The sequence below is a fragment of the Cydia splendana genome, chromosome 27 (assembly GCF_910591565.1).
Source record: "Cydia splendana chromosome 27, ilCydSple1.2, whole genome shotgun sequence".
NCBI lineage: Eukaryota > Metazoa > Arthropoda > Insecta > Lepidoptera > Tortricidae > Cydia > Cydia splendana.
Genome location: NC_085986.1, coordinates 4,005,316 through 4,031,802, shown reverse-complemented (window position 1 = coordinate 4,031,802; position 26,487 = coordinate 4,005,316). Strand labels below are relative to the sequence as shown.

General features: G+C 43.2%; 1 protein-coding gene across 1 annotated transcript in view; it reads left to right on the top strand.

The window, feature by feature from the left end:
* LOC134803797 (uncharacterized) overlaps positions 1-26,487 on the top strand; it is a 63,510-nt gene that overhangs the window by 23,470 nt on the left and 13,553 nt on the right. The window contains exons 17-28 of the mRNA XM_063776633.1: positions 1,004-1,118; positions 1,607-1,733; positions 3,093-3,292; positions 5,366-5,556; positions 6,696-6,803; positions 14,065-14,181; positions 15,455-15,600; positions 16,870-17,071; positions 20,819-20,986; positions 22,677-22,813; positions 24,209-24,272; positions 24,638-24,751. Of these exons, the coding sequence (XP_063632703.1) occupies positions 1,004-1,118; positions 1,607-1,733; positions 3,093-3,292; positions 5,366-5,556; positions 6,696-6,803; positions 14,065-14,181; positions 15,455-15,600; positions 16,870-17,071; positions 20,819-20,986; positions 22,677-22,813; positions 24,209-24,272; positions 24,638-24,751 (1,689 nt within the window). The remainder of the gene's footprint in view (positions 1-1,003; positions 1,119-1,606; positions 1,734-3,092; positions 3,293-5,365; positions 5,557-6,695; positions 6,804-14,064; positions 14,182-15,454; positions 15,601-16,869; positions 17,072-20,818; positions 20,987-22,676; positions 22,814-24,208; positions 24,273-24,637; positions 24,752-26,487) is intronic.

Here is a 26,487-nt window from a genome sequence, read left to right as displayed (position 1 = left end):
GCGTATATACCTAATATACCTACATATATCTCTTTGTATATATGGTGCTTCAAATCTTGTAACTTAAATTTAAACCACTTCCGATATTTCCGATGACAATGATCCAGTCGGAAGGTTGGCAAAGGAACTCTTCGATGGAAAAACATAAAGACATTGAGCTTAGGCTTATTTGAAAGGTCTCGAGAAGTAATTGATAGACATGCAAAGAAGAAAAAGTACAGTCGGCAATAAAAGTATGTATCAAAAGATTTTTTGACGGTTACTTGTTTTAAATAAGTAACCGCGACGCAGTTGGGTAATGTGAAATTGGTATCGAGTCGCGAGTTCAAGTCATGCCTCGTCCGTGACGGTAAATTTTTATGTTAATTTTACCTTTAAATAACAATTTAATGATATACAGAAAGACACGTACAGATGTAGTTCAAAATTGTTTTCCATCGTATTTTCTTGGAAACGTTCGTATTTGTCATGCTAGATCAGTCGACGGCAGTACTTTTTGTACCGAGACTGATTGAAATATCAAGACATTTTCGTACGTTTCCCTGAAAATACGATGGAAAATAATTATGCACTACATCTGTACATATCATTGACATAAATTTATAACCTTAATAGATGTTTAGCAAGAGATTAAAAACAGCTTGAGACCACCGTCCTTGAAGAAAAAGTGGTCCCTTATTACAGGTCGATTTACAAGAGCTGGCACGAATGGAATGAAAGTCCGCCTTTTATACAGTTGTATTTTGTTTTGTGCAATAAAGATTAAATAATAAATGAATGAGTGAATGAAAATATCTATGTGTGTATCACGTTAACCAATAAAATTGTGGCACTGACTGTATACCGATACTGATGTCACTCACACAATAAAGTTTCGTTCATCCCATTCGTGCTAGCTTTCGTGAATCAACCTGTACTAATTAACCACTCCATTGCAAATCGTTTTAAGCAATACTTTTAATTCTTTTCTTTTATCAAAGAGTATTCGTATTTTCGTACACAGCCCGGTCAATTCACCATGTGCCGCGTGCGATTCGAGCAACCAAAGACAATGACGAAATTACTACCGGCACGCTGCCTCGCTTATGAACAACCGCCGGAAGTGCGTCTCACTATTGGTAAGTATCTCTTTAGCAAAACATTCATCGATTGTATTACATGTGTACAATGTCAAACAGCAACAATTAACTGTACATCGATGGACCTTATAACAAAAAGCATAAGGCCCACCGATGTACAGTTAACAGTGTGGTGTTCTACTCTGTATGATTATTAAATCAAACACGAACTCCACGTATAAATCTATAATGTAATTTTCTACAAAGCGCTATGAATTTATGCGATAGCAAACAAGCGATAGCTTGCGTAGGCGTAAGCGCGAGCGGCGGGGCAGAGCGGCACAGGTTTGGCGGCGATGGCGGTCGGGTGCCGGTGCGCGGCGGTTCCCTCCGCGCGTCTTCTTCACCCCGCTGTCGCCTGGACGGGTTTGCGGCTAGTGATGTGCGCGTGCAGTCTTAGTGATGCGCCACAACAGGGTGGGCGATGGTACTGCAATGAAAATAGCTCCCTCTTTTTTGTAGTTAGTTTTAAAACAATCTGTTTGCAGGTACCCGAGTAGTCGCGCTGTTCAAAGACCATCGCGTCAGCGTGGAGAAGAAAGAAGAAGGAGAAAAGAAGGAGGCGTACTACTCCGGCATCGTGGCCGAGATACCCAACCCGGTCAACAATTTCAGGTATAGAACTTTATTAAACTATTTAAACTTAAAACCCTGTCAGGCGTGACTCACTCCGCGATTTCGTCGCTTTGCTACAGGTAGCTAAAAGTAAATCCGTTCCACACCAATTTTGGTGGCTAGCCATAAGCCGCGCGTGGCGCTGTCGCCACCTAGCGGCCATATCTGTCCTGATCGTAACAGACGCGTTTTGTTAGAGAGTGAGTCTTCTGTACCTAGTACTATTATTTATTCTGTGACCCTGCCTAAACAAACTACACCTTATAAAACAAAGTCCCTCGCCGCGTCTGTCTGTTTGTATGTTCGCGATAAACTCAAAAACTACTGAACGGATTTTAATGCGGTTTTCACCTGTCGATAGAGTGATTCTTGAGGAATGTTTAGGTGTATAATTTGTTAACCCGTGCGAAGCCGGGGCGGCTCGCTAGTATTTAAATAAAACGTGAAGTAAAAAAATGTTATGCTTAAGACTTGAGCGAGCGAGAATTTCAAAAGTTCAAAAAGTGAAATTATTGAACCTTATGAAGGTTGTGAATGTTATCAATATCATGACATGACGTTGCTGTCTCTGCTGATCGTTTTTTTATCATATACTAGCGATTTTTTTTTGGCGATACTTTTTCGCGATTTCGGGGTTGGTCCCATAGTAAAAGTTGCTCAGTATAATCCCAAAACCTCCCTGGCAACGGGAATGCACTTATTTTTTGGCCATCCTGTATAGGAGCCAGGAACACTAGGGTAACTAAATAATAACGCAAATACACGTCCGTTCGTGTTCAAAGATATATTGAAAAGACAAGTTACTACCACTAAATTATGACATTAAATTATTTATAAAAATCTTAACCTACCCTCGAGTTTACTGACCGACTGATCAGGCGGCTTAGCACGGTCGCGTTTTTATCGCTTGTCACCATGCCTGTCACGTTCTAACAAGTATGTAAGTGCGAAAGGGACGCGCATAGTGATAGGCGATAAAAATGGAACCGTGCTGCGCCCGCAGATCTCAGATCAGCTGTGGTACGTGTCTATGTATATACCTTCGGTACTATAAATGTAATATCACATGGATAAGACTATAGTCTGTATCTTTAGGTATTTAAATAAAAGTAAACAAATAATTGGTACATTTTCGGGTAGTTATAACATATATTGGTTAACCGATCAATTACAAAACCGCCTGGAGATGTAACTGAACGACCTGACTTTACCCTACATTATTTGATCTTGTAATGATTTCATCTACCCTCAACTGGCTTAAGGAGCCATTTGAGGGTAGATTTTGTTTACTTCTATTTAAATACCTAAAGACACAGAGTATACGTCTGTGATAAGTTAGCGACTACTCGATCCCCACAGATACCTGATATTCTTCGACGACGGCTACGCGCAGTACGTGCAGCACGCCAACACGCGCCTCGTGTGTGAGTGCGCCCCGCGCGTGTGGGACGAAGTTCACCCCTTCAGCCGGAACTTCGTCCGGGATTACCTGCGGGCGTACCCGGAGCGGCCCATGGTGCGGTTACACGCCGGGCAGAGCATCAAGACCGAGTGGGACGGTGAGTGTATCTCTCACTCTAGCACCGTGTGGGACGAAGTTCACCCCTTCAGCCGAAACTTCGTCCGGGACTATCTGCGGGCGTACCCGGAGCGGCCCATGGTGCGGTTACATGCCGGGCAGAGCATCAAGACCGAGTGGGACGGTGAGTGTATCTCTCACTCTAGCACCGTGTGGGACGAAGTTCACCCCTTCAGCCGTAACTTCGTCCGGGATTACCTGCGGGCGTACCCGGAGCGGCCCATGGTGCGGTTACACGCCGGGCAGAGCATCAAGACCGAGTGGGACGGTGAGTGTATCTCTCACTCTAGCACCGTGTGGGACGAAGTTCACCCCTTCAGCCGAAACTTCGTCCGGGACTATCTGCGGGCGTACCCGGAGCGGCCCATGGTGCGGTTACATGCCGGGCAGAGCATCAAGACCGAGTGGGACGGTGAGTGTATCTCTCACTCTAGCACCGTGTGGGACGAAGTTCACCCCTTCAGCCGTAACTTCGTCCGGGATTACCTGCGGGCGTACCCGGAGCGGCCCATGGTGCGGTTACATGCCGGGCAGAGCATCAAGACCGAGTGGGACGGTGAGTGTATCTCTCACTCTAGCACCGAGTGGGACGAAGTTCACCCCTTCAGCCGTAACTTCGTGCGAGATTATCCGCGAGCGTACCCGGAGCGGCCAATGGTGCGGTTACACGCCGGGCAGAGCATCAAGACCGAGTGGGACGGTGAGTGTATCTCTCACTCTAGCACCGTGTGGGACGAAGTTCACCCCTTCAGCCGTAACTTCGCCCGGGACTATCTGTGGGCGTACCCGGAGCGGCCCATGGTGCGGTTACACGCCGGGCAGAGCATCAAGACCGAGTGGGACGGTGAGTGCATCTCTCACTCTAGCACCGTGTGGGACGAAGTTCACCCCTTCAGCCGTAACTTCGTCCGGGACTATCTGCGGGCGTACCCGGAGCGGCCCATGGTGCGGTTACATGCCGGGCAGAGCATCAAGACCGAGTGGGACGGTGAGTGTATCTCTCACTCTAGCACCGTGTGGGACGAAGTTCACCCCTTCAGCCGTAACTTCGCCCGGGACTATCTGCGGGCGTACCCGGAGCGGCCCTTGGTGCGGTTACACGCCGGGCAGAGCATCAAGACCGAGTGGGACGGTGAGTGTATCTCTCACTCTAGCACCGAGTGGGACGAAGTTCACCCCTTCAGCCGTAACTTCGTGCGAGATTATCCGCGAGCGTACCCGGAGCGGCCAATGGTGCGGTTACACGCCGGGCAGAGCATCAAGACCGAGTGGGACGGTGAGTGTATCTCTCACTCTAGCACCGTGTGGGACGAAGTTCACCCCTTCAGCCGTAACTTCGCCCGGGACTATCTGTGGGCGTACCCGGAGCGGCCCATGGTGCGGTTACACGCCGGGCAGAGCATCAAGACCGAGTGGGACGGTGAGTGTATCTCTCACTCTAGCACCGTGTGGGACGAAGTTCACCCCTTCAGCCGTAACTTCGTCCGGGACTATCTGCGGGCGTACCCGGAGCGGCCCATGGTGCGGTTACATGCCGGGCAGAGCATCAAGACCGAGTGGGACGGTGAGTGTATCTCTCACTCTAGCACCGTGTGGGACGAAGTTCACCCCTTCAGCCGTAACTTCGCCCGGGACTATCTGCGGGCGTACCCGGAGCGGCCCTTGGTGCGGTTACACGCCGGGCAGAGCATCAAGACCGAGTGGGACGGTGAGTGTATCTCTCACTCTAGCATCGTGTGGGACGAAGTTCACCCCTTCAGCCGTAACTTCGTCCGGGATTACCTGCGGGCGTACCCGGAGCGGCCAATGGTGAGATTACATGCCGGGCAGAGCATCAAGACCGGTGGGACGGTGAGTGTATCTCTCACTCTAGCACCGTATGGGACGAGGTGTTTAAATCCATTTTTTTTCAGTCGGATAAAAAAAAATGCTGGATGTGTTTTAATCATTAATTCTTGCTTGGCCTTATGCCCCGTTAGACATTAAGTTATTCAATCGGAGATTTAGATATCCAATATTATACAATCAAATCAACCGACTTTCTTTTCCTCAGGCAAATGGTGGGTCTCAAAAGTCCTCCAAGTGGACGCTTCCCTCGTCCTAGTGTACTTCGAAGGCAAGAAGGACAACAAGACAGAGTGGATATACCGCGGCTCCACTCGTCTAGCACCATTGTATCTGGAGTTACAAGCAGCTGAGAGGACGAGGGCTCGGCCTTTACCAAGAGCACAGGCTGCTAGAAGGGTGAGTCATAGTTCCCTGGTCCTAATACGTCGAAGGAAGAAAGACAGAGTGGATATACCGCGGCTCCACTCGTCTAGCACCATTGTATCTGGAGTTACAAGCAGCTGAGCACAGGCTGCTAGAAGGGTGAGTCATAGTTCCCTGGTCCTAATACTTCGAAGGAAGAAAGACAGAGTGGATATACCGCGGCTCCACTCGTCTAGCACCATTGTACCTGGAGTTACAAGCAGCTGAGAGGACGAGTGCTCGCCTTTACCAAGAGCACAGGCTGCTAGAAGGGTGAGTCATAGTTCCCTGGTCCTAATACTTCGAAGGAAGAAAGACAGAGTGGATATACCGCGGCTCCACTCATCTGGCCCCATTGTATCTAGAGTTACAAGCCGCTGAGAGGACGAGGGCTCGGCCTTTACCAAGAGCACAGGCTGCTAGAAGGGTGAGTGAAGTCTACTATTTATCCGACTGCGTCACAAGAAATGTAATGTTTTTCGAGCGTATATATGTATGTCGATTTATTTGGCACGCCCTACAGACCTGACTTTAACCTACATTATTTGATCATGTAATGTTTTCATCTACCTTCAACTGGCTTAAGAAGCCATTTGAGGATAGATTTTGTTTACTCTTTTTTAAATACCTTAAGATACAGACTATAGTTTATCACTACACCTTGGAAAGCAAAGTCCCCCGCCGCGTTTGTCTGTTTGTGTGTATGTATGTTCGCGATAAACTCGAAAACTACTGAACGGATAACAGTTTTGAATGATTCACGGTTAGTTACAAAACAAAAGGTAATCACGGTTCATATCCCGGTCGATATGAGTCTACAGGGGCCCATTTCTCGAACGGTATTAGACTAATAATATTAGTCCGCGAACTGTCAAATCGTATGGGTTGCCATGACAACACACTAATAATATTAGACTAATATCGTTCGAGAAATGGGCCCCTGAACGGATTTTTCACCGATCATTAAAGTGATTCTTGAGGAAGGTTTGGGTGTATAATTTGTTGTTTTGTTTAACCCGTGCGAAGCTGGGGCGGGTCGCTAGTAATTAATATAGGTGAAGAGTTAAATAAAGATTTAAGATTAGGATTTAGGATTTGTTCTAAAGTTGTAACATTTCCCCGTTTGTCCCCAGTACAACATGCCGTACGTGGAATATACGCGCTCGGACGAGGACAAGACCGCGGCGACGCCGGCCGCCACCCCGCAACAGACACCGTCGCAGATACAGGCGCAGATGGAGGTAACAACATAGTACTGTCTCTTTCTCTCTTGCTATGAAGGTACTAGTGTGAAAGAGAAGGCCGGCCGTATAACATGCTCTACGGGTAGTATACACGCTCGGACGAAGACAAGACCGCGGCGACGCCGGCCGCCACCCCGCAACAGACACCGTCGCAGATACACGCGCAGATGGAGGTAACGACGTATTACTGGCTCTTTCTCTCTTGCTATGAAGGTATTAGTGTGAAAGAGACGTCCGGCCGTACAACATGCCGTACGGGTAGTATACACGCTCGGACGAGGACAAGACCGCGGCGACGCCGGCCGCCACCCCGCAACAGACACCGGCGCAGATAGATGCGCAGATGGAGGTAACGACGTATTACTGGCTCTTTCTCTCTTGCTATGAAGGTACTAGTGTGAAAGAGAAGGCCGGCCGTATAACATGCTCTACGGGTAGTATACACGCTCGGACGAGGACAAGACCGCGGCGACGCCGGCCGCCACCCCGCAACAGACACCGGCGCAGATACAGGCGCAGATGGAGGTAACGACGTATTACTGGCTCTTTCTCTCTTGCTATGAAGGTACTAGTGTGAAAAAGACGTCCGGCCGTACATGCTGTACGGGTAGTATACACGCTCGGACGAGGACAAGACCGCGGCGACGCCGGCCGCCACCCCGCAACTGACACCGGCGCAGATACAAGCGCAGATGGAGGTAACAACATATTACTGGCTCTTTCTCTCTTGCTATGAAGGTACTAGTGTGAAAGAGAAGGCCGGCCGTATAACATGCTCTACGGGTAGTATACACGCTCGGACGAGGACAAGACCGCGGCGACGCCGGCCGCCACCCCGCAACAGACACCGGCGCAGATGGAGGTAACGACGTATTACTGGCTCTTTCTCTCTTGCTATGAAGGTACCAGTGTGAAAGAGACGTCCGGCCGTACAACATGCTGTACGGGTAGTATACACGCTCGGACGAGGACAAGACCGCGGCGACGCCGGCCGCCACCCCGCAACAGACACCGGCGCAGATACAGGCGCAGATGGAGGTAACAACGTTTTACTGGCTCTTTCTCTCTTGCTATGACGGTACTAGTGTGAAAGAGACGTCCGGCCGTACAACATGCTGTTCGGGTAGTATACACGCTCGGACGAGGACAAGACCGCGGCGACTCCGGCCGCCACCCCGCAACAGTCACCGGCGCAGATGGAGGTAACAACGCATTACTTGCTCTTTCTCTCTTGCTATGACGGTACTAGTGTGAAAGAGACGTCCGGCCGTACAACATGCTGTACGGGTAGTATACACGCTCGGACGAGGACAAGACCGCGGCGACTCCGGCCGCCACCCCGCAACAGTCACCGGCGCAGATGGAGGTAACAACGCATTACTTGCTCTTTCTCTCTTGCTATGAAAGTACTAGTGTGAAAGAGACGTCCGGCCGTACAACATGCTGCTAGTCTCATAGTCAGTCATAGGCTACGGTGGCCAAAATCGAGAAAAAAACTGCCTAAAAATTGAATTTAGCGCGGAGCAAGTACCAGGGCCTCATTAGTTACGAGAAGGAGTCGTTGACCATCCCGCCGGACCGCGGTACGAGTATGAAGGTATCGCGGCTGCTCGTGTTTCTTAGCTGTATACTTTTGGTTTGTTTACCTATATGATTCTACTAGTTTAAAGTATTATTTTTGTTACCTCGTAGAAAAAGTATTGTATACAATAGTGATATAATCAAGCTTTTCAATCTCGTGCCTCACTTAGGCAACTCAGCAAGCTTCGTTGCCTAAACACGGTACTCGACTGAAAAGCTCTCTATTATATCACGATTGTATAAAATACTATTATTGCACAACTCAATAAAAGAAAACAAAAACACAAGCAGAGGTAAAGAAGAGGCGGTCTTATCGCCTATTTCGTTGCTTATATGTTATGTTACGTGTTGTTTTCTTTTTTTGTTTGCCTCGAAATCCTCGAATAAACGCTCTCTTATTCTAAAAAACCGGACAAGTGCGAGTCGGACTCGCCCACCGAGGGTTCCGTACTTTTTAGTATTTGTTGTTATAGCGGCAACAGAAATACATCATCTGTGAAAATTTCAACTGCCTAGCTATCACGGTTCATGAGATACAGCCTGGTGACAGACGGACGGACGGACGGACGGACAGCGGAGTCTTAGTAATAGGGTCCCATTTTTACCCTTTGGATACGGAACCCTAAAAAGCGATCTCACATAATAACAAATATCGGGGAAACCGAGCTTTGCTCGGAAAACATAAAAACTCAAAAATGCGCGTTATCACTGAGATAAGACCTACCTAGATCGATTTATCGCCCCCGAAAACCCCCATATAGCAAATTTCATCGAATCGTGCGAGCCGTTTCCGACATCCCCGAAATATATATACTTATAATTAAATAAATACACAAGAATTGCTCGTATAAAGGTATAAGATAAGATACAAGAATTGCTCGTTTTAAGGTATTAGATAACACACTAAACACTACACAACACACTAAATACACTAACATAACATACACATACTAAATATTGGTAACTATTGGCAGAGATATATATAACTCCGTATAAGATAAATAAAGTCTAAGAAAAAAACGTGCCTCGGACGGCCAAGGAAAAGTCATTCTCGAATAGATGGCGCCATTACCTTTGGCCTATTCTCGGCTAGATGGCGTTAGCGACACCGTTTGGTATTTAACAATTTTAACACATATCAGTGAAAGAACATGGGTCAATATGGAACAATAAAAATTAAGAATCATTTATCCGTAAACATATTTTGATTATTTTATACATTTTCAATTTTATTTGAAGTTTTAATCGTGTGTCGATAGATGGCAGTAAATGTACCGTGACTACAAAATTGACAATGACAGGACCCCTCTATACTATCTATTCTTTTTGCTATTGGTAGGACTAACGGCTAAATCCGGCTGCGGCAAATACCGTACACGGTCGCTTTTTTTAAAACAATAGTACAGTCAGCAGCGGTAGTTGCTAAGCGGGCGAGGTGTTCAAAATTACCTTGACACGCTCTTATTCTCTTAACAATAAAGTCGCGTCAAGATCATTATCACGCCCGCTTAGGAACTTCTGACTGTACACGATTGTTAACCTCATTATTTTATTTATTTTTATTTCGTCGGGTGACAAGCAAAAGTCACTAACTAACACCATTGAAATTATTGGACAATAAACCGTGTTACAAGTGTAATAAAGTGCATTGTTACTTTAATTTTTTGATAGTACTTTGTGATTTTAGCTTGTCACCCGACGATTTATTTGTCGGGAATCGTGGGCGTATCATACTATCGGATGCACAATTGCACATCAGAACCTTCAATCGTGGATGACGAGGGCTTTCAATGAAATGCGATATTCAACTTACTGCCTTTACTGGACAAGACTGATTACAAATCATAGCACACGTTACAATTCTCATCTTAAGCAAACCAGTGGAATTGACCAGAAACCGCTACAGACGTCATAATTTTTTTTTTAGAAAACAAACAGCCTTTTACAAATAAGTCTTACAAAAATGACTAAAAATAGGCCTAAAGTTTCATACGTTACTGAGTTGACTATTACAATGAAAAGTAGGTTACTTAATTATAAATTACCCATAGGTATAGTTATGAATACAACACGCAAATAAAGTAAGAAATAAATGCAAAATATTTACTAGAAGCAATTTTTCAATTACTAGAATTCTTCTCCCGTTAGTTCTCATCGTTCCCTTCTGAAGATTGATTGACAGCATAACTTCAATTGTTCTGGATGTCATTTGTTTTGACAGCGCACTCTATGACGCCTTGGCGGAACTGCGCCGAACGCCACTCAGGTGTACTGTAACACCCTAGTTTGCTCTATTTGTCAAAGGTTGCGTGATAAAACGCCTCTTGAGCGCGATAGATGGCACAATAGGGTATTTTCCTACTAGTCAAATCAGTCACTTTTTTAGAACTGTCAAAACGATTTGCTAATATGAAATTCATATGAAACATTACATCGTGACATCACGGTCAACTCACCTACTTTTTATATTTCTATACGATTTATTAAATAGAACTTGTGTTTAAAAATAACTTCCATCTGTGTTTTTCTAATAATTATCTGGTGCTTTATTTCATGCATGGTGTAAAATAATTTATTTTAAATACAGTATAATACCCTATTGTTCTGGATTGCATTTGTTTTGACAGCGCTCTCTATGACGCCTGGGCGGAACTGCGCCGAACGCCACTCAGGTGTACTTAATACCCTAGTTTGCTCTATTTGTCAAAGGTTGCGTGATAAAACGCCTCTTGAAGGCGATAGATGGCACAATTCAGCCGTTCTCCGACATATTTGTTACATAGGTATACAAGATACACTTGTGTCCGTCGTGTACATTACATTGTTGTTACATATCAGATTGTACTCGTATTATTATTAGTAATAATTAAACACATATACAGAATTAGTATCTACTCTTTACGTTACAATATCACAATCATCCCAAACATTTTTATCAGTTAAATAATCTGATATTTTATAGTTAGTTTAGTTAGTTAAATTGGTATTTACAACACTTTCATATTGACGGTATGGTAAATCTGTTGAGACCAGGTGTTTTGTTGGAAAAATCGATTGCCCTACAAACGACTTTCAAACTTTTGACAATCGCAACCGCCGCACCGCAAGTTTTCCTTTATTTCTCGTATTATAGTTATGTATGTCACTTAATTTCTGGAAGATTCTCATAATGTTTCATGGCGTACAATAACTTCATAAATAAAGAACTACGTAACTAATGTAATAATGTTTACGTTTCTACGCGTCAAGAAAAATAATACTTTAAACTAGTAGAATCATATCTTAGGTAAACATACCAAAAGTATATAGCTAAGATACTCGAGCAGCCGCGATACCTTCAATCTTCATACTCGTTCCGCGTCCCGGCCGCCGCTGCCCGGCGGGTTGGACAGCGACACCTTCTCGTAACTCATGAGGCCCTGGTACTTGCTCCGCGCTAAATTCAATTTTTAGACAGTTTTTGTCTCGATTTTGGCCACCGTAGCCTATGGAGACTAACCAGCAACGCTAAGCGGTTTTCGTAGTCTATAGATGTCGCTATGTTAAGGGTGTCACATGCGCGTTTGTAACGTATGAAGAAATTGATTCTACTATACAAACTAATATAAATAATTAATTTGAGGTATGGTTTTGTTTCGTCCTCTTGACCGCGGCGAGCTGTGATTGGTCAATTTCATTATAGTTGACTAAACCGTTTCGAAATGAATATTATAGTTGAGTTAGGAGCCAATACATTAAAAGTACCCAATTGCAGTTTGGTACACGAAATCTTAATTCAAGAATTACGGTCGACGAGTAGAAAAAGTTATCTTATCCACGTGCGTGGTTTTATAGTTGGTCAAACCTATTTGTCAGTCAGTAAGAAAAGAACCAGGAAAACTATACTTATCCTTTTCTTTTGGGTGCTAGTACTAGTGTAAGACAAAGATAGTATGATTCTCTCTGGATTGAAATGAGGCAGTCTTTTGACAAACTTTAAATTATAAATTGCTCGCACCTCGCACTGCTCTTTTTTGAAGAATAAATATGCTCTCACCATCTCAGCTCATCCCCACACTAGGACTCCGTACGACATCAGACTATGAAAGTAGCTATAATAAACCAATCTTGCTGTATCTACATCTGTTATTTTTCTTATTTTGTTCTTATTTAGAACATAATTTACTACTTAACCCTTTTCCATGCCACACCAATCTATAAGGTTTTCGCGAAAAATCCAAATATATCCCAATTAATCCAGCTTTGATGATTCATTTGAAGACAAGTCAGATTTCCCGAAAGTGCAATCTAATTTGAATCTTAAATTGGAATGCTAAAGTTGGAATTCTAGTGGCGCGTATGTGGTCGATAAATCGTACTTTGCCTGGAAAAGAGTTAAGACTTAAGCTAGTTAGGTGCGATCCCCATTGAAGTTTTGAATCGATAGTTACCTAAAAAAACTGTGTTTTCCTAAAACTCTAAAACGTCCGAGAATCAAATTGGGCTTGTGACCTATTTGCTGACGGCAAGCGGAGAACCGGATACATTTACCTCCTTATTCATAAAACTTTACGGGCCTGATTCAGTTAAATTATGTTTTATCCCTTTCTTACAAATGCATAAGTCAAAATGGCAGATAAGGACAAACGATTATTAGCTAATTGAGGTTTGTAGTGCGTTTATGGATAAGGGGGTTAGTCTTCGGGTTCAGAAGCAAGTTGTTTGTGGGTTGCAAGACCGGGTTTATGATAGTCTCAACTATATCACTGTTTCTGAGCTCTTTAAACAAAAGAGACGTGTTATCAACGAAAAGAACTGTATCCGGTAAACCTTCGAGCACAGGTAAGTCATTAATATAGGTCAAAAATAGAAAAGGGCCTAATATAGACCCTTGGGCTCACAAGACGTGCCGTAGCATCAGATGTCGACCGGCCTTTGACAAAATAAAATTGCCTTTAGTTCGAGTGGTCAAAACCGATAATTCGTTTTTTTTCATGGTCTATAGGGTTCGTGCGCGTTGGAGGGTCTGCCATCTTGTGGCCTGAATCGGAAACATATGTGCACATGTTGTACATTGCCAAAGCAAAGAGGATTTTAAGTAGAGAGTTACTGTCATGGTAAATTATGTAGCTATACAGTTAATTTACTGCCATCTTTCGACAGAAGATTAACACTGTTTGAACGCCATTTGACTTTGATCCTTATTCTTACACTGATATGTGTTAACTTATTAAATATTAATATGAACGCCATCTACTCGAGCATAGGCTGAAGGTGGTGGCGCCATCGCTCGAAAACATGGAACCATACCTTTGGCCTATAGTCGAGTAGATGGCGTGAATATCAATATTTAATAAGTTAACACATATCAGTGAAAGAATAAGGATTAAAGTCAAATGGCGTTCTAACAGTTTTATGTTCTGTCGAAAGATGGCAGTAAATTTACAGTGGCTACATAATTTACTTTGACAATCCGTCTCTATAGACTTTATTCTCTTTGGCCAAAGCAAGTGCTACCATCTACCGTTCTCGTCGGTACGTTTCCTTGTGCACAGTAGGTTCTGCCATCTTGTGGGCTACATCGGAACCTTAATACGCCTCGCTCACGCAATACGCAAAAATCTGACGGCTCCTATGCTGCCCCCTATAGTTCATGCACGCCCCCTATATACTTCACCATATAATTTTGTACTTGCAGCAGGAAATTCGTCGTCAACGCGCCGTGGCTAAAAAGTCCACCGCCCTTCCCCCCGCCCCCGCCGCGCCCGCACTCCCCACCCCCGTCGCCAGAGATAACGTCACCAGTCGCGTCGTCGTGAGTATACCAATTTCAAACTTACCTAGCTGTATTTAAGGTTCATAATTAAAACATACTATCGCTCTGAATGGTTTCCCGCGTCGCCCATGCATGCATTACTATGGTTCTAATGGAATTTAAACCTTTCACAGAAAAATCATTTGTCAAAAAAAAACATCTAATGTAATTCATCGTAATCAGAATAGTAACTATCAAAGGTTTGGCGTGAGCACAGGTTTCCCCCGTCTCATATCTTGTTCTATGAGATTTGGCTTAAAGACGGTAAAATTCCAAAAAAGCAATAATTTGACACAATAGGGTATTTGACTACTAGTCAAATCAGTTTCTTTTTTCGAACTGTCAAAACGATTTCGCTACTATGGAATTTATATGAAACACTAGCATGTGACGTCACAATCAAATTACCTACTCTTTATAGTTTTATACGGATTTTAAAATAGAAATTGTGTCTTAAAATAACTGCTGTCTACATTTCCCTATTAATCTTCTGGTGCTTTATTTCATGCATGGTGTAAAATAATTTATTTTAAATACAGTCAAATACCGTATTCTAGGGATTTAGAGGAAAACCCAAGGGTGGTATTCCACTTGTCCAATGTGTATTTAAATCTCACATTTTGCTTTAAAAAATGTGAGACGCAATACACATTAGACAATGATTTTGGCCAAGTGAAATACCACCCTAAGCTGACGCCATCTGTAAAATACTTCGACCGGCCAACCCCATTGGCAATACAACTAGATTCAAACTTCCTAGGGGTGGTATTCCATCTATCCAATATCTTTGTCCAATGTCATTGCGTCACACTCTCTCATTAAAAAAAACGTGAGACAAAATACACATTGGATGGGTGGAATAACACCCTAAGCAAAAATTATTATGATAATCTGTATTCATGAATATATATGTATACTTCATTTTCAAGAACTTTAATTACAGATGTAGTGCATAACTGTTCTCCGTCGTATTTTCTCGGAAACGTTCGTATTTGTCATGCTACTTCAGTCAACCTCAGTACTTTTTGTACCGAAACTGACTGAAATAGCAAACACGTTCGTACGTTTCCGTGAAAATACGAAGGAAAATAATTGTACACTACATCTGTACATGGATATGACTTCATTTTTGATATATTAAATATATTAAGAACGGGTCACTCACGTATTTTAAGTCGAAAAACGCTCGACATGTTTCACTCCGTACCGAGGATATATTTAATATGTCTGTGTCTCACGGAAGTTTTGTTCATCCTTGATGTGTATTTTTCAGTTCTACACGCCCAAGAACGCAATTAAACCTCACAAGATGGTGCCGCACACTTGCGGGCCGAGATGCAGACGGACCGACGTGCTGGCCCTGAAAGATTTGAGGACATACAACCCGCTTACCAAACCATTACTCAGCGGCTGGGAGAGGTAATTATTAATTAATTAATATAATCACATATACAGGATGGCCAAAAAATAAGTGCATTCCCGTTGCCAGGGAGGTTTTGGGATTATACTGAGCAACTTTTACTATGGGACAAACCTCGAAATCGAGAAAATTTGGCTGTTTCATACATTGTGGCTGGTCCATTTTCTATGGGAGGGTAAATTTTTTATACAATAAAGTCTTCGAAAGGTTCACAATGTTCCAAAATATTCCATAAAATTCGACTGTTCTGGAATGTTCCACAATGATCTGGGATGTTCCCGAACATTCCAGAATGTTCTGGAATGTGTGGAAGGCTCTCGAATAGTCTAGAATGTATTGGACTTTTCTAGAAATGTCTAGAGGGCGAAACATTTAGCCCTTATATCTTCAAAACTACGCCCTTCAGGTAAAATGGGAATCCATGGATATATAAAAAGGGCTTCTAATAGTCCACAATGTTCTAGAACATTCCATAGCAGTCGAGTATGTTCTGGAACGTTTCACTATGGTCTGGGATATCCCCGAACATGTTCTGTTTCTCTCGAATGTTCTGGACTGTTCCAGAAATATCTTGTCTCCTGACACGCGCAGTTTTTTTGTACATATTTCACGATCTATTCTGAACTTTCGTTTATTAAGATATGGGTTCATAATTCAAAAACAAAACAAACTTCCTTGATCGTATCGGGACTTCATCATTTCTGAGTTTTAGCGGCACGCACATTGTACACTTTCTTTTATAATATATATTGATTGTATTAAAAATTATAATGAGTACTTTAGAAGTTATGTGGGAACAAATGAACATACATACATACATACATACATACCTAGCATAGTAGCCTTCAGTAAGAAATAGTAGTAGTAGTAGTAGTAAAACGCTTTATTGTACAAAAATCAAAACAAAGCAGGAAAAATAACATTCGTCATTAGTACAAAGGCGAACTTATCCCTTCAAGGGATCTCTTCCAGTTAACCTTTGAGCAATTGAGGGAGAATTGGAGACGGTAGACATCCGTACTGTACCAACAGCGATATATATACATATATAACAGAAATAAATATACTTAGAAAAATTCGACCCATGCCGCTGTGACCCCGGTGGTCGAATGGCTCGGGCACCTCCCGCGATAGCAGAGGACATTGGTTCGATTCCAGCCTGGGGCACTAGAGGCCGTGGTAACTTTTTCTTAGGACATGACATTTATTTCTATATTATAGTTCTATATATTATAGTTATAACCTTTGATATGTTTTTTTATTTACAGACAAACTGTGAGATACCGCATACCAGCGACCAAAGCGGTCATGTACCGAGCTCCGTGCGGCCGTCGTATAAGAAACTATGACGAACTACACAGATACCTACAAGCCATAGACAGCGACATGGGAGTGGACTTATTCGACTTCAACCCGACTACACACTGTTTGGCTGAGTTCCTGCTGAATAAGTGTCTTATTAGCAAAAAGGTTAGTGTTATAAGAAACTACGACGAACTACACAGATACCTGCAAGCCATAGACAGCGATATGGGAGTGGACTTATTCGACTTCAACCCGACTACGCACTGTTTGGCTGAGTTCCTGCTGAATAAGTGTCTTATTAGCAAAAAGGTTAGTGTTATAAGAAACTACGACGAACTACACAGATACCTGCAAGCCATAGACAGCGACATGGGAGTGGACTTATTCGACTTCAACCCGACTACGCACTGTTTGGCTGAGTTCCTGCTGAATAAGTGTCTTATTAGCAAAAAGGTTAGTGTTATAAGAAACTACGACGAACTACACAGATACCTGCAAGCCATAGACAGCGACATGGGAGTGGACTTATTCGACTTCAACCCGACTACGCACTGTTTGGCTGAGTTCCTGCTGAATAAGTGTCTTATTAGCAAAAAGGTTAGTGTTATAAGAAACTACGACGAACTACACAGATACCTGCAAGCCATAGACAGCGACATGGGAGTGGACTTATTCGACTTCAACCCGACTACGCACTGTTTGGCTGAGTTCCTGCTGAATAAGTGTCTTATTAGCAAAAAGGTTAGTGTTATAAGAAACTACGACGAACTACACAGATACCTGCAAGCCATAGACAGCAATATGGGAGTGGACTTATTCGACTTCAACCCGACTACGCACTGTTTGGCTGAGTTCCTGCTGAATAAGTGTCTTATTAGCAAAAAGGTTAGTGTTATAAGAAACTACGACCGATCAAGTTAAAGACTCGTCATCCTCTGCTTTCTACACGGTCGTCGGAGACGCGTTGGACAGAAACCGGTGGAGACAGATCATCCGCTCCAGATGCAACCCTGATACTGACCACGATCCTCAGACATGAGGGACCGACCAAAGAGAGAAGTGTCTTATTAGCAAAAAGGTTAGTGTTATAAGAAACTACGACGAACTACACAGATACCTGCAAGCCATAGACAGCGATATGGGAGTGGACTTATTCGACTTCAACCCGACTACGCACTGTTTGGCTGAGTTCCTGCTGAATAAGTGTCTTATTAGCAAAAAGGTTAGTGTTATAAGAAACTACGACGAACTACACAGATACCTGCAAGCCATAGACAGCGATATGGGAGTGGACTTATTCGACTTCAACCCGACTACGCACTGTTTGGCTGAGTTCCTGCTGAATAAGTGTCTTATTAGCAAAAAGGTTAGTGTTATAAGAAACTACGACGAACTACACAGATACCTGCAAGCCATAGACAGCGATATGGGAGTGGACTTATTCGACTTCAACCCGACTACACACTGTTTGGCTGAGTTCCTGCTGAATAAGTGTCTTATTAGCAAAAAGGTTAGTGTTATAAGAAACTACGACGAACTACACAGATACCTGCAAGCCATAGACAGCAATATGGGAGTGGACTTATTCGACTTCAACCCGACTACGCACTGTTTGGCTGAGTTCCTGCTGAATAAGTGTCTTATTAGCAAAAAGGTTAGTGTTATAAGAAACTACGACGAACTACACAGATACCTGCAAGCCATAGACAGCGATATGGGAGTGGACTTATTCGACTTCAACCCGACTACGCACTGTTTGGCTGAGTTCCTGCTGAATAAGTGTCTTATTAGCAAAAAGGTTAGTGTTATAAGAAACTACGACGAACTACACAGATACCTGCAAGCCATAGACAGCAATATGGGAGTGGACTTATTCGACTTCAACCCGACTACGCACTGTTTGGCTGAGTTCCTGCTGAATAAGTGTCTTATTAGCAAAAAGGTTAGTGTTATAAGAAACTACGACCGATCAAGTTAAAGACTCGTCATCCTCTGCTTTCTACACGGTCGTCGGAGACGCGTTGGACAGAAACCGGTGGAGACAGATCATCCGCTCCAGATGCAACCCTGATACTGACCACGATCCTCAGACATGAGGGACCGACCAAAGAGAGAAGTGTCTTATTAGCAAAAAGGTTAGTGTTATAAGAAACTACGACGAACTACACAGATACCTGCAAGCCATAGACAGCGATATGGGAGTGGACTTATTCGACTTCAACCCGACTACGCACTGTTTGGCTGAGTTCCTGCTGAATAAGTGTCTTATTAGCAAAAAGGTTAGTGTTATAAGAAACTACGACGAACTACACAGATACCTGCAAGCCATAGACAGCGATATGGGAGTGGACTTATTCGACTTCAACCCGACTACGCACTGTTTGGCTGAGTTCCTGCTGAATAAGTGTCTTATTAGCAAAAAGGTTAGTGTTATAAGAAACTACGACGAACTACACAGATACCTGCAAGCCATAGACAGCGATATGGGAGTGGACTTATTCGACTTCAACCCGACTACGCACTGTTTGGCTGAGTTCCTGCTGAATAAGTGTCTTATTAGCAAAAAGGTTAGTGTTATAAGAAACTACGACGAACTACACAGATACCTGCAAGCCATAGACAGCGATATGGGAGTGGACTTATTCGACTTCAACCCGACTACACACTGTTTGGCTGAGTTCCTGCTGAATAAGTGTCTTATTAGCAAAAAGGTTAGTGTTATAAGAAACTACGACGAACTACACAGATACCTGCAAGCCATAGACAGCGATATGGGAGTGGACTTATTCGACTTCAACCCGACTACGCACTGTTTGGCTGAGTTCCTGCTGAATAAGTGTCTTATTAGCAAAAAGGTTAGTGTTATAAGAAACTACGACGAACTACACAGATACCTGCAAGCCATAGACAGCGATATGGGAGTGGACTTATTCGACTTCAACCCGACTACGCACTGTTTGGCTGAGTTCCTGCTGAATAAGTGTCTTATTAGCAAAAAGGTTAGTGTTATAAGAAACTACGACGAACTACACAGATACCTGCAAGCCATAGACAGCGACATGGGAGTGGACTTATTCGACTTCAACCCGACTACGCACTGTTTGGCTGAGTTCCTGCTGAATAAGTGTCTTATTAGCAAAAAGGTTAGTGTTATAAGAAACTACGACGAACTACACAGATACCTGCAAGCCATAGACAGCGATATGGGAGTGGACTTATTCGACTTCAACCCGACTACACACTGTTTGGCTGAGTTCCTGCTGAATAAGTGTCTTATTAGCAAAAAGGTTAGTGTTATAAGAAACTACGACGAACTACACAGATACCTGCAAGCCATAGACAGCGATATGGGAGTGGACTTATTCGACTTCAACCCGACTACGCACTGTTTGGCTGAGTTCCTGCTGAATAAGTGTCTTATTAGCAAAAAGGTTAGTGTTATAAGAAACTACGACGAACTACACAGATACCTACAAGCCATAGACAGCGATATGGGAGTGGACTTATTCGACTTCAACCCGACTACGCACTGTTTGGCTGAGTTCTTGCTGAATAAGTGTCTTATAAACAAGAAGGTGAGTGTTTTCAGCAAAAGTTTATTTTTCCACTTGACCGTGGCAACTAGCGGCGGACGATAGTATGCTTTAGGCAGAGATATGATTTGTGACCATATGTCAAAAAAATACAAGAATTTGACACTATTCGTCGGACTAACACGTAAAACCTATGCGATCGGCATCTGTAAAATACTTCGACCGAAACCATTCCAATATAATTAGAATTTTAGTGTTGTATTTTTCTTTGTATTTATGTTTGACATCCATCTTGTTTACCTATGTACCTAATTATAACACTGACAATGTATGATTAATACAAATAAAATTAATATAAATAATAACACTTTGTTCACAGGATCTCTCCCATGGTAAAGAGAACGTCCCAGTCCCCTGCGTGAACTACTATGACTCGTCACTACCAGAGTTCTGCTCCTACAACACAGAACGCACTCCCACAGCCGGGGTGCCGCTCAACCTGGACCCAGAGTTCCTGTGTGGATGTGACTGTACCGATGATTGTGCTGTAAGTGTCATGTTAGAGTCATTACAAGAGAACGTCCCAGTCCCCTGCGTGAACTACTATGACTCGTCACTACCAGAGTTCTGTTCCTACAACACAGAACGCACCCCCACAGCGGGGGTGCCTCTCAAGCTTGACCCAGAGTTCCTGTGCGGATGTGACTGTACCGATGATTGTGCTGTAAGTATCATGTTAGAGTCATTACAAGAGAACGTCCAGGTCCCCTGCGTGAACTACTATGACTCGTCACTACCAGAGTTCTGCTCCTACAACACAGAACGCACACCCACAGCCGGGGTGCCTCTCAACCTGGACCCAGAGTTCCTGTGCGGATGTGACTGTACCGATGATTGTGCTGTAAGTGTCATGTTAGAGTCATTACAAGAGAACGTCCAGGTCCCCTGCGTGAACTACTATGACTCGTCACTACCAGAGTTCTGCTCCTACAACACAGAACGCACACCCACAGCCGGGGTGCCTCTCAACCTGGACCCAGAGTTCCTGTGCGGATGTGACTGTACCGATGATTGTGCTGTAAGTGTCATGTTAGAGTCATTACAAGAGAACGTCCAGGTCCCCTGCGTGAACTACTATGACTCGTCACTACCAGAGTTCTGCTCCTACAACACAGAACGCACACCCACAGCCGGGGTGCCTCTCAACCTGGACCCAGAGTTCCTGTGCGGATGTGACTGTACCGATGATTGTGCTGTAAGTGTCATGTTAGAGTCATTACAAGAAAACGTCCAGGTCCCCTGCGTGAACTACTATGACTCGTCACTACCAGAGTTCTGCTCCTACAACACAGAACGCACACCCACAGCCGGGGTGCCTCTCAACCTGGACCCAGAGTTCCTGTGCGGATGTGACTGTACCGATGATTGTGCTGTAAGTGTCATGTTAGAGTCATTACAAGAGAACGTCCAGGTCCCCTGCGTGAACTACTATGACTCGTCACTACCAGAGTTCTGTTCCTACAACACAGAACGCACCCCCACAGCCGGGGTGCCTCTCAACCTGGGCCCCGAATTCCTGTGCGGATGTGACTGTACCGACGATTGTGCTGTAAGTACAGTCACCTGCAATAATATGTTACTCTTCGAAGGCCGCAAAAATATGTGACACGCTCTTATGTCTCTACAAATAAGATCGTGTCAGATATTTTTGCGGCCTTCCTTTGTAACATATTATTGAAGGTGACTGTACTGTTATGTTTAGAGACAAAATTGTTCAAAGAAATGAACGACTGTACAGTGTACACTCCGATTAAGACGATGGATGGATGGATGGATGAATGGATGGATGGATAGTTGAATGGATGGATGGATGCATGGATGGATGGATAGATGAATGGATCATTGGATGGCTAGATGGATGAATGGATAGGTAGATAGATGGATGGATGGATGGATGGATGGATGATGGATGAATGGATGGATGGGTGGATGGATACACGTAGTACAGTGAGCTGCGAAAGTCCATGGAGAAATTATGAATGAATTCATTCATAAAGTCGCCATGCACTTTTGTGGCTGATGGTAGGAGTACAGTGTCTTCTACTTATGCTGTTGAATTCTACTGGCATGATTTTTTTCTTAATCTTTACACTTCTACTAATAATAACAACTCTTTAGTTATACTTATGAAGTAGCTCAATGAGAACATTTTATAATATATTTGTTTACTTATACAGGACAAGAGCAAATGCGCTTGCTGGAAAATGACGCTAGAGGGCGCTCGCACCATTGGCTTGGACACGAACGAAGTCGGCTACGTATACAAGCGGCTACCCGAGCCTCTGCCGTCCGGAATCTACGAGTGTAATAGTAGGTTAGTACTACTTACAAGTAGTATAGTGTACAGAATTCCCGTCACGCCCGAATGGCAGTGACTGAATCTTATTTCGATTAACAACGCGATAATGACGCTAGAGGGCGCTCGTACTATCGGTATACATACGAACGAAGTTGGCTACGTATACAAGCGGCTACCCGAGCCTCTGCCCTCCGGAATCTATGAGTGTAATAGTAGGTTAGTACTACTTACAAGTAGTATAGTGTACAGAATTCCCACCCGCCCGAATGGCAGATTCACTGAATCTCAGTTCGATTAGCAACGCGATAATGTCGCTAGAGGGCGCTCGCACCATTGGCTTGGACACGAACGAAGTCGGCTACGTATACAAGCGGCTACCCGAGCCTCTGCCGTCCGGAATCTATGAGTGTAATAGTAGGTTAGTACTACAAGTAGTATAGTGTACAGAATTCCCACCCGCCCGAATGGCAGATTCACTGAATCTCAGTTCGATTAGCAACGCGATAATGTCGCTAGAGGGCGCTCGCACCATTGGCTTGGACACGAACGAAGTCGGCTACGTATACAAGCGGCTACCCGAGCCTCTGCCGTCCGGAATCTATGAGTGTAATAGTAGGTTAGTACTACAAGTAGTATAGTGTACAGAATTCCCACCCGCCCGAATGGCAGATTCACTGAATCTCAGTTCGATTAGCAACGCGATAATGTCGCTAGAGGGCGGTCGCACCATTGGCTTGGACACGAACGAAGTCGGCTACGTATACAAGCGGCTACCCGAGCCTCTGCCCTCCGGAATCTATGAGTGTAATAGTAGGTTAGTACTACTTACAAGTAGTATAGTGTACAGAATTCCCACCCGCCCGAATGGCAGATTCACTGAATCTCAGTTCGATTAGCAACGCGATAATGTCGCTAGAGGGCGCTCGCACCATTGGCTTGGACATGAACGAAGTCGGCTACGTATACAAGCGGCTACCCGAGCCTCTGCCGTCCGGAATCTACGAGTGTAATAGTAGGTTAGTACTACAAGTAGTACGAGTATAGTGTACAGAATTCCCGCCTCGTCCATGTCCGTGTCCATAAATTACGTCATCGATTTTTGACGATTTTTGACCCCCCCCCCCCTATAATCATCCAAAAATCATGCTTCAAATGACCCCATTTCCTCCTACTTCATGCTACCGTCATCCGATGTCCAGACCCCCCCCCCCCCCCCCCCCCTAATTTGAAATGACGTAATTTATGAATAGCCCCTTATGAGAGAGTTGCGCCCTTATAATAAAATAATCAGGAGACTTTAATCTACATTATACTAAAATTTCGTGCGATTTAACTGAAACCACTTTTTCCCTATGTTTGCTGCGGGGTCCTTAATTTTTACCGTTGAAATATTTTTCCTTTTTTTCTCAGGTGTAAATGCAAACAGACTTGCTTGAACAGGGTGGCACAGCATCCTTTGCAGCTAAAATTACAGGTACCCACTTATTTATGTATTTACGCAGTCTATTCATTCTGGTGTTTTTTCTCAATAGGGTCATTGCGCTAGTTTTCGTCCACTTGACGAAATTTGAATATAAACCTACATTTCTGCACAAATTTAGACTTATTGCAATTTATGTCTAAACATATATTGTTTAGACATAAATTCCATCTACATAAAAATGATATTTTGCAAGTAGGAAACTAAAATGAAATATATTATTTGCTAATCTGTCAAGTGGGCGAAAACTAGATCATGGACGGAAACTAGCGCAATGGCCCTATCGTATCAGCAGCTCATAGTTCGATATTCTTTCGTCCCTAACATGCTGCCATGTCCAACAATTTTTCTTTATACAGGTGTTCAAAACTGCGAACCGCGGGTGGGGCATCCGTGCGCTCAACGACGTTCCAAAAGGCGCATTTTTATGCGTGTACGCCGGCAACCTGCTCACCGACGCTACAGCCAACTTGGTCAGTTACGTCACTCGTTTTTAACCTTTTTACAAAATTTTATTGGAAAAGAACATTTATTTACGTACAATAGGGTGTCCCTTATTTTACGATTTTCAGAAATAAATAACGCATACCCCCTAAATCAGTTTGTTTTATCCCAAAACACTCTGTAAAAAAAATTCAGGTCATTCCTGTAACTGTAACCCGTGCGGATCATGAGATTTTCCCATACAATGTATGAAAATGACAATTTTTTTCTTTTTTATTCATGTCGATTTTGTATAATATTGCCATATTTATAAACTTTATTTAACAAAAAAATTTCGATGCGAACACAAAACCAATGAAAAATTATCAAATTAGTGTCTGGTCAAATTTCTCCGTAGTAATTTGTATGGGAACTTCAGTTGTAAGTCGGCACGGGTTCTTGTTATCGGAATATCCTGAAAAAAAAAATTCAGGATGTTTTGGAGTAGTATCGTTATACACGGTGTAACATGAGGAAACCAAATAATTTTAACCACGCATTTCTGAGGTCAAAAGAAGTAAAATATTTAATATGAGTTTAGGTCAGTTTCGCCAAAAAGAAAAAAAAAATTGTTTTGTTTTTTCAATTTTTTGAATGTTTGTACATAAAAAATAAATGTTATTGGTAAACTTGTCACTTAAAATAGATTTTTACATTTTTTTTTCGTAAAACCTACTTTTTGCAAAGTGTTACTTGTCACTTGTTGACATCTATCAATAAGGATATTTAGACCACGTCCCATAGCAGCAACATCACCATCAAAAAGGCCTTTTACACTATGTAACAATAAAAACTTGTTTTTTTTTTAAATTAATATTATCTCTGAAACTAGGCGAATTTCAAAAAAAGTTTATAGGACATTTTTGTCTCTAAATATGATCAGGAATACGCTGTTAAAATTATTCGGTTTCCTCATGTTACACCGTGTATTTAGGTTGTATGCGTTGTTAATTTTAAAAATCGCTAAATTAGGGACATCCTAACGTACAAGATATATACAGTGGTACTACTAAACGAAGTTAATAACTAGCTTAAATCTAAAATAGGCCCTTGAGGCATTGTACCAAGGATGCTGGCGGCATTTCCTCGCTGTCTCGCAATGCTGATACGTTGTGCGAGGTAGCCGCCAGCTCTTCGGTCACCAGTTACGTCAACCAGACGCTTCGCGATTTCTGCGAACAACTTGTGCGCGCTGGGACCCCGTGGACCTAGAGATTTTATTTAGACCTGTCCCGTTGTCTGTCTGTCAAATATTGCAAGTTAAATTTGACCCACTTCCCGGTTTCCGATTGAGCTGAAAATTTGCATACATTATGCAAGTCGGGTGAAAATGCAATATTATGATGACATGGAGCTGATCTGATGATGGAGACAGGAGGTGGCCATGGGAACTCTGTGATAAAACAACGAAACCTAATTGTGTTTCGGGTTATAACACTTTAAACTCTCGCGTTTTGTACACATATTTAATTACACAAACGTGTCTACGGGTTAAAGTAAAAACAATGAAATTATATCGCGGTAGGCCCGTTTTTGTAATTAAATAAGTGTGTTTCGGGTTTTTAGAATTGTTTTGATGAGTATTAGTTGCCTGTGGTAAGAAAAGTACAGTCAGCGAGAAAAGCTTGTACCAAAAATTAAATTTTTGCCAATAACTTATTTGTGACGTTCCACGGGTAAATGAACCTTATGGGGCACTTAAGCTATTATTAACGACGCTCCAATA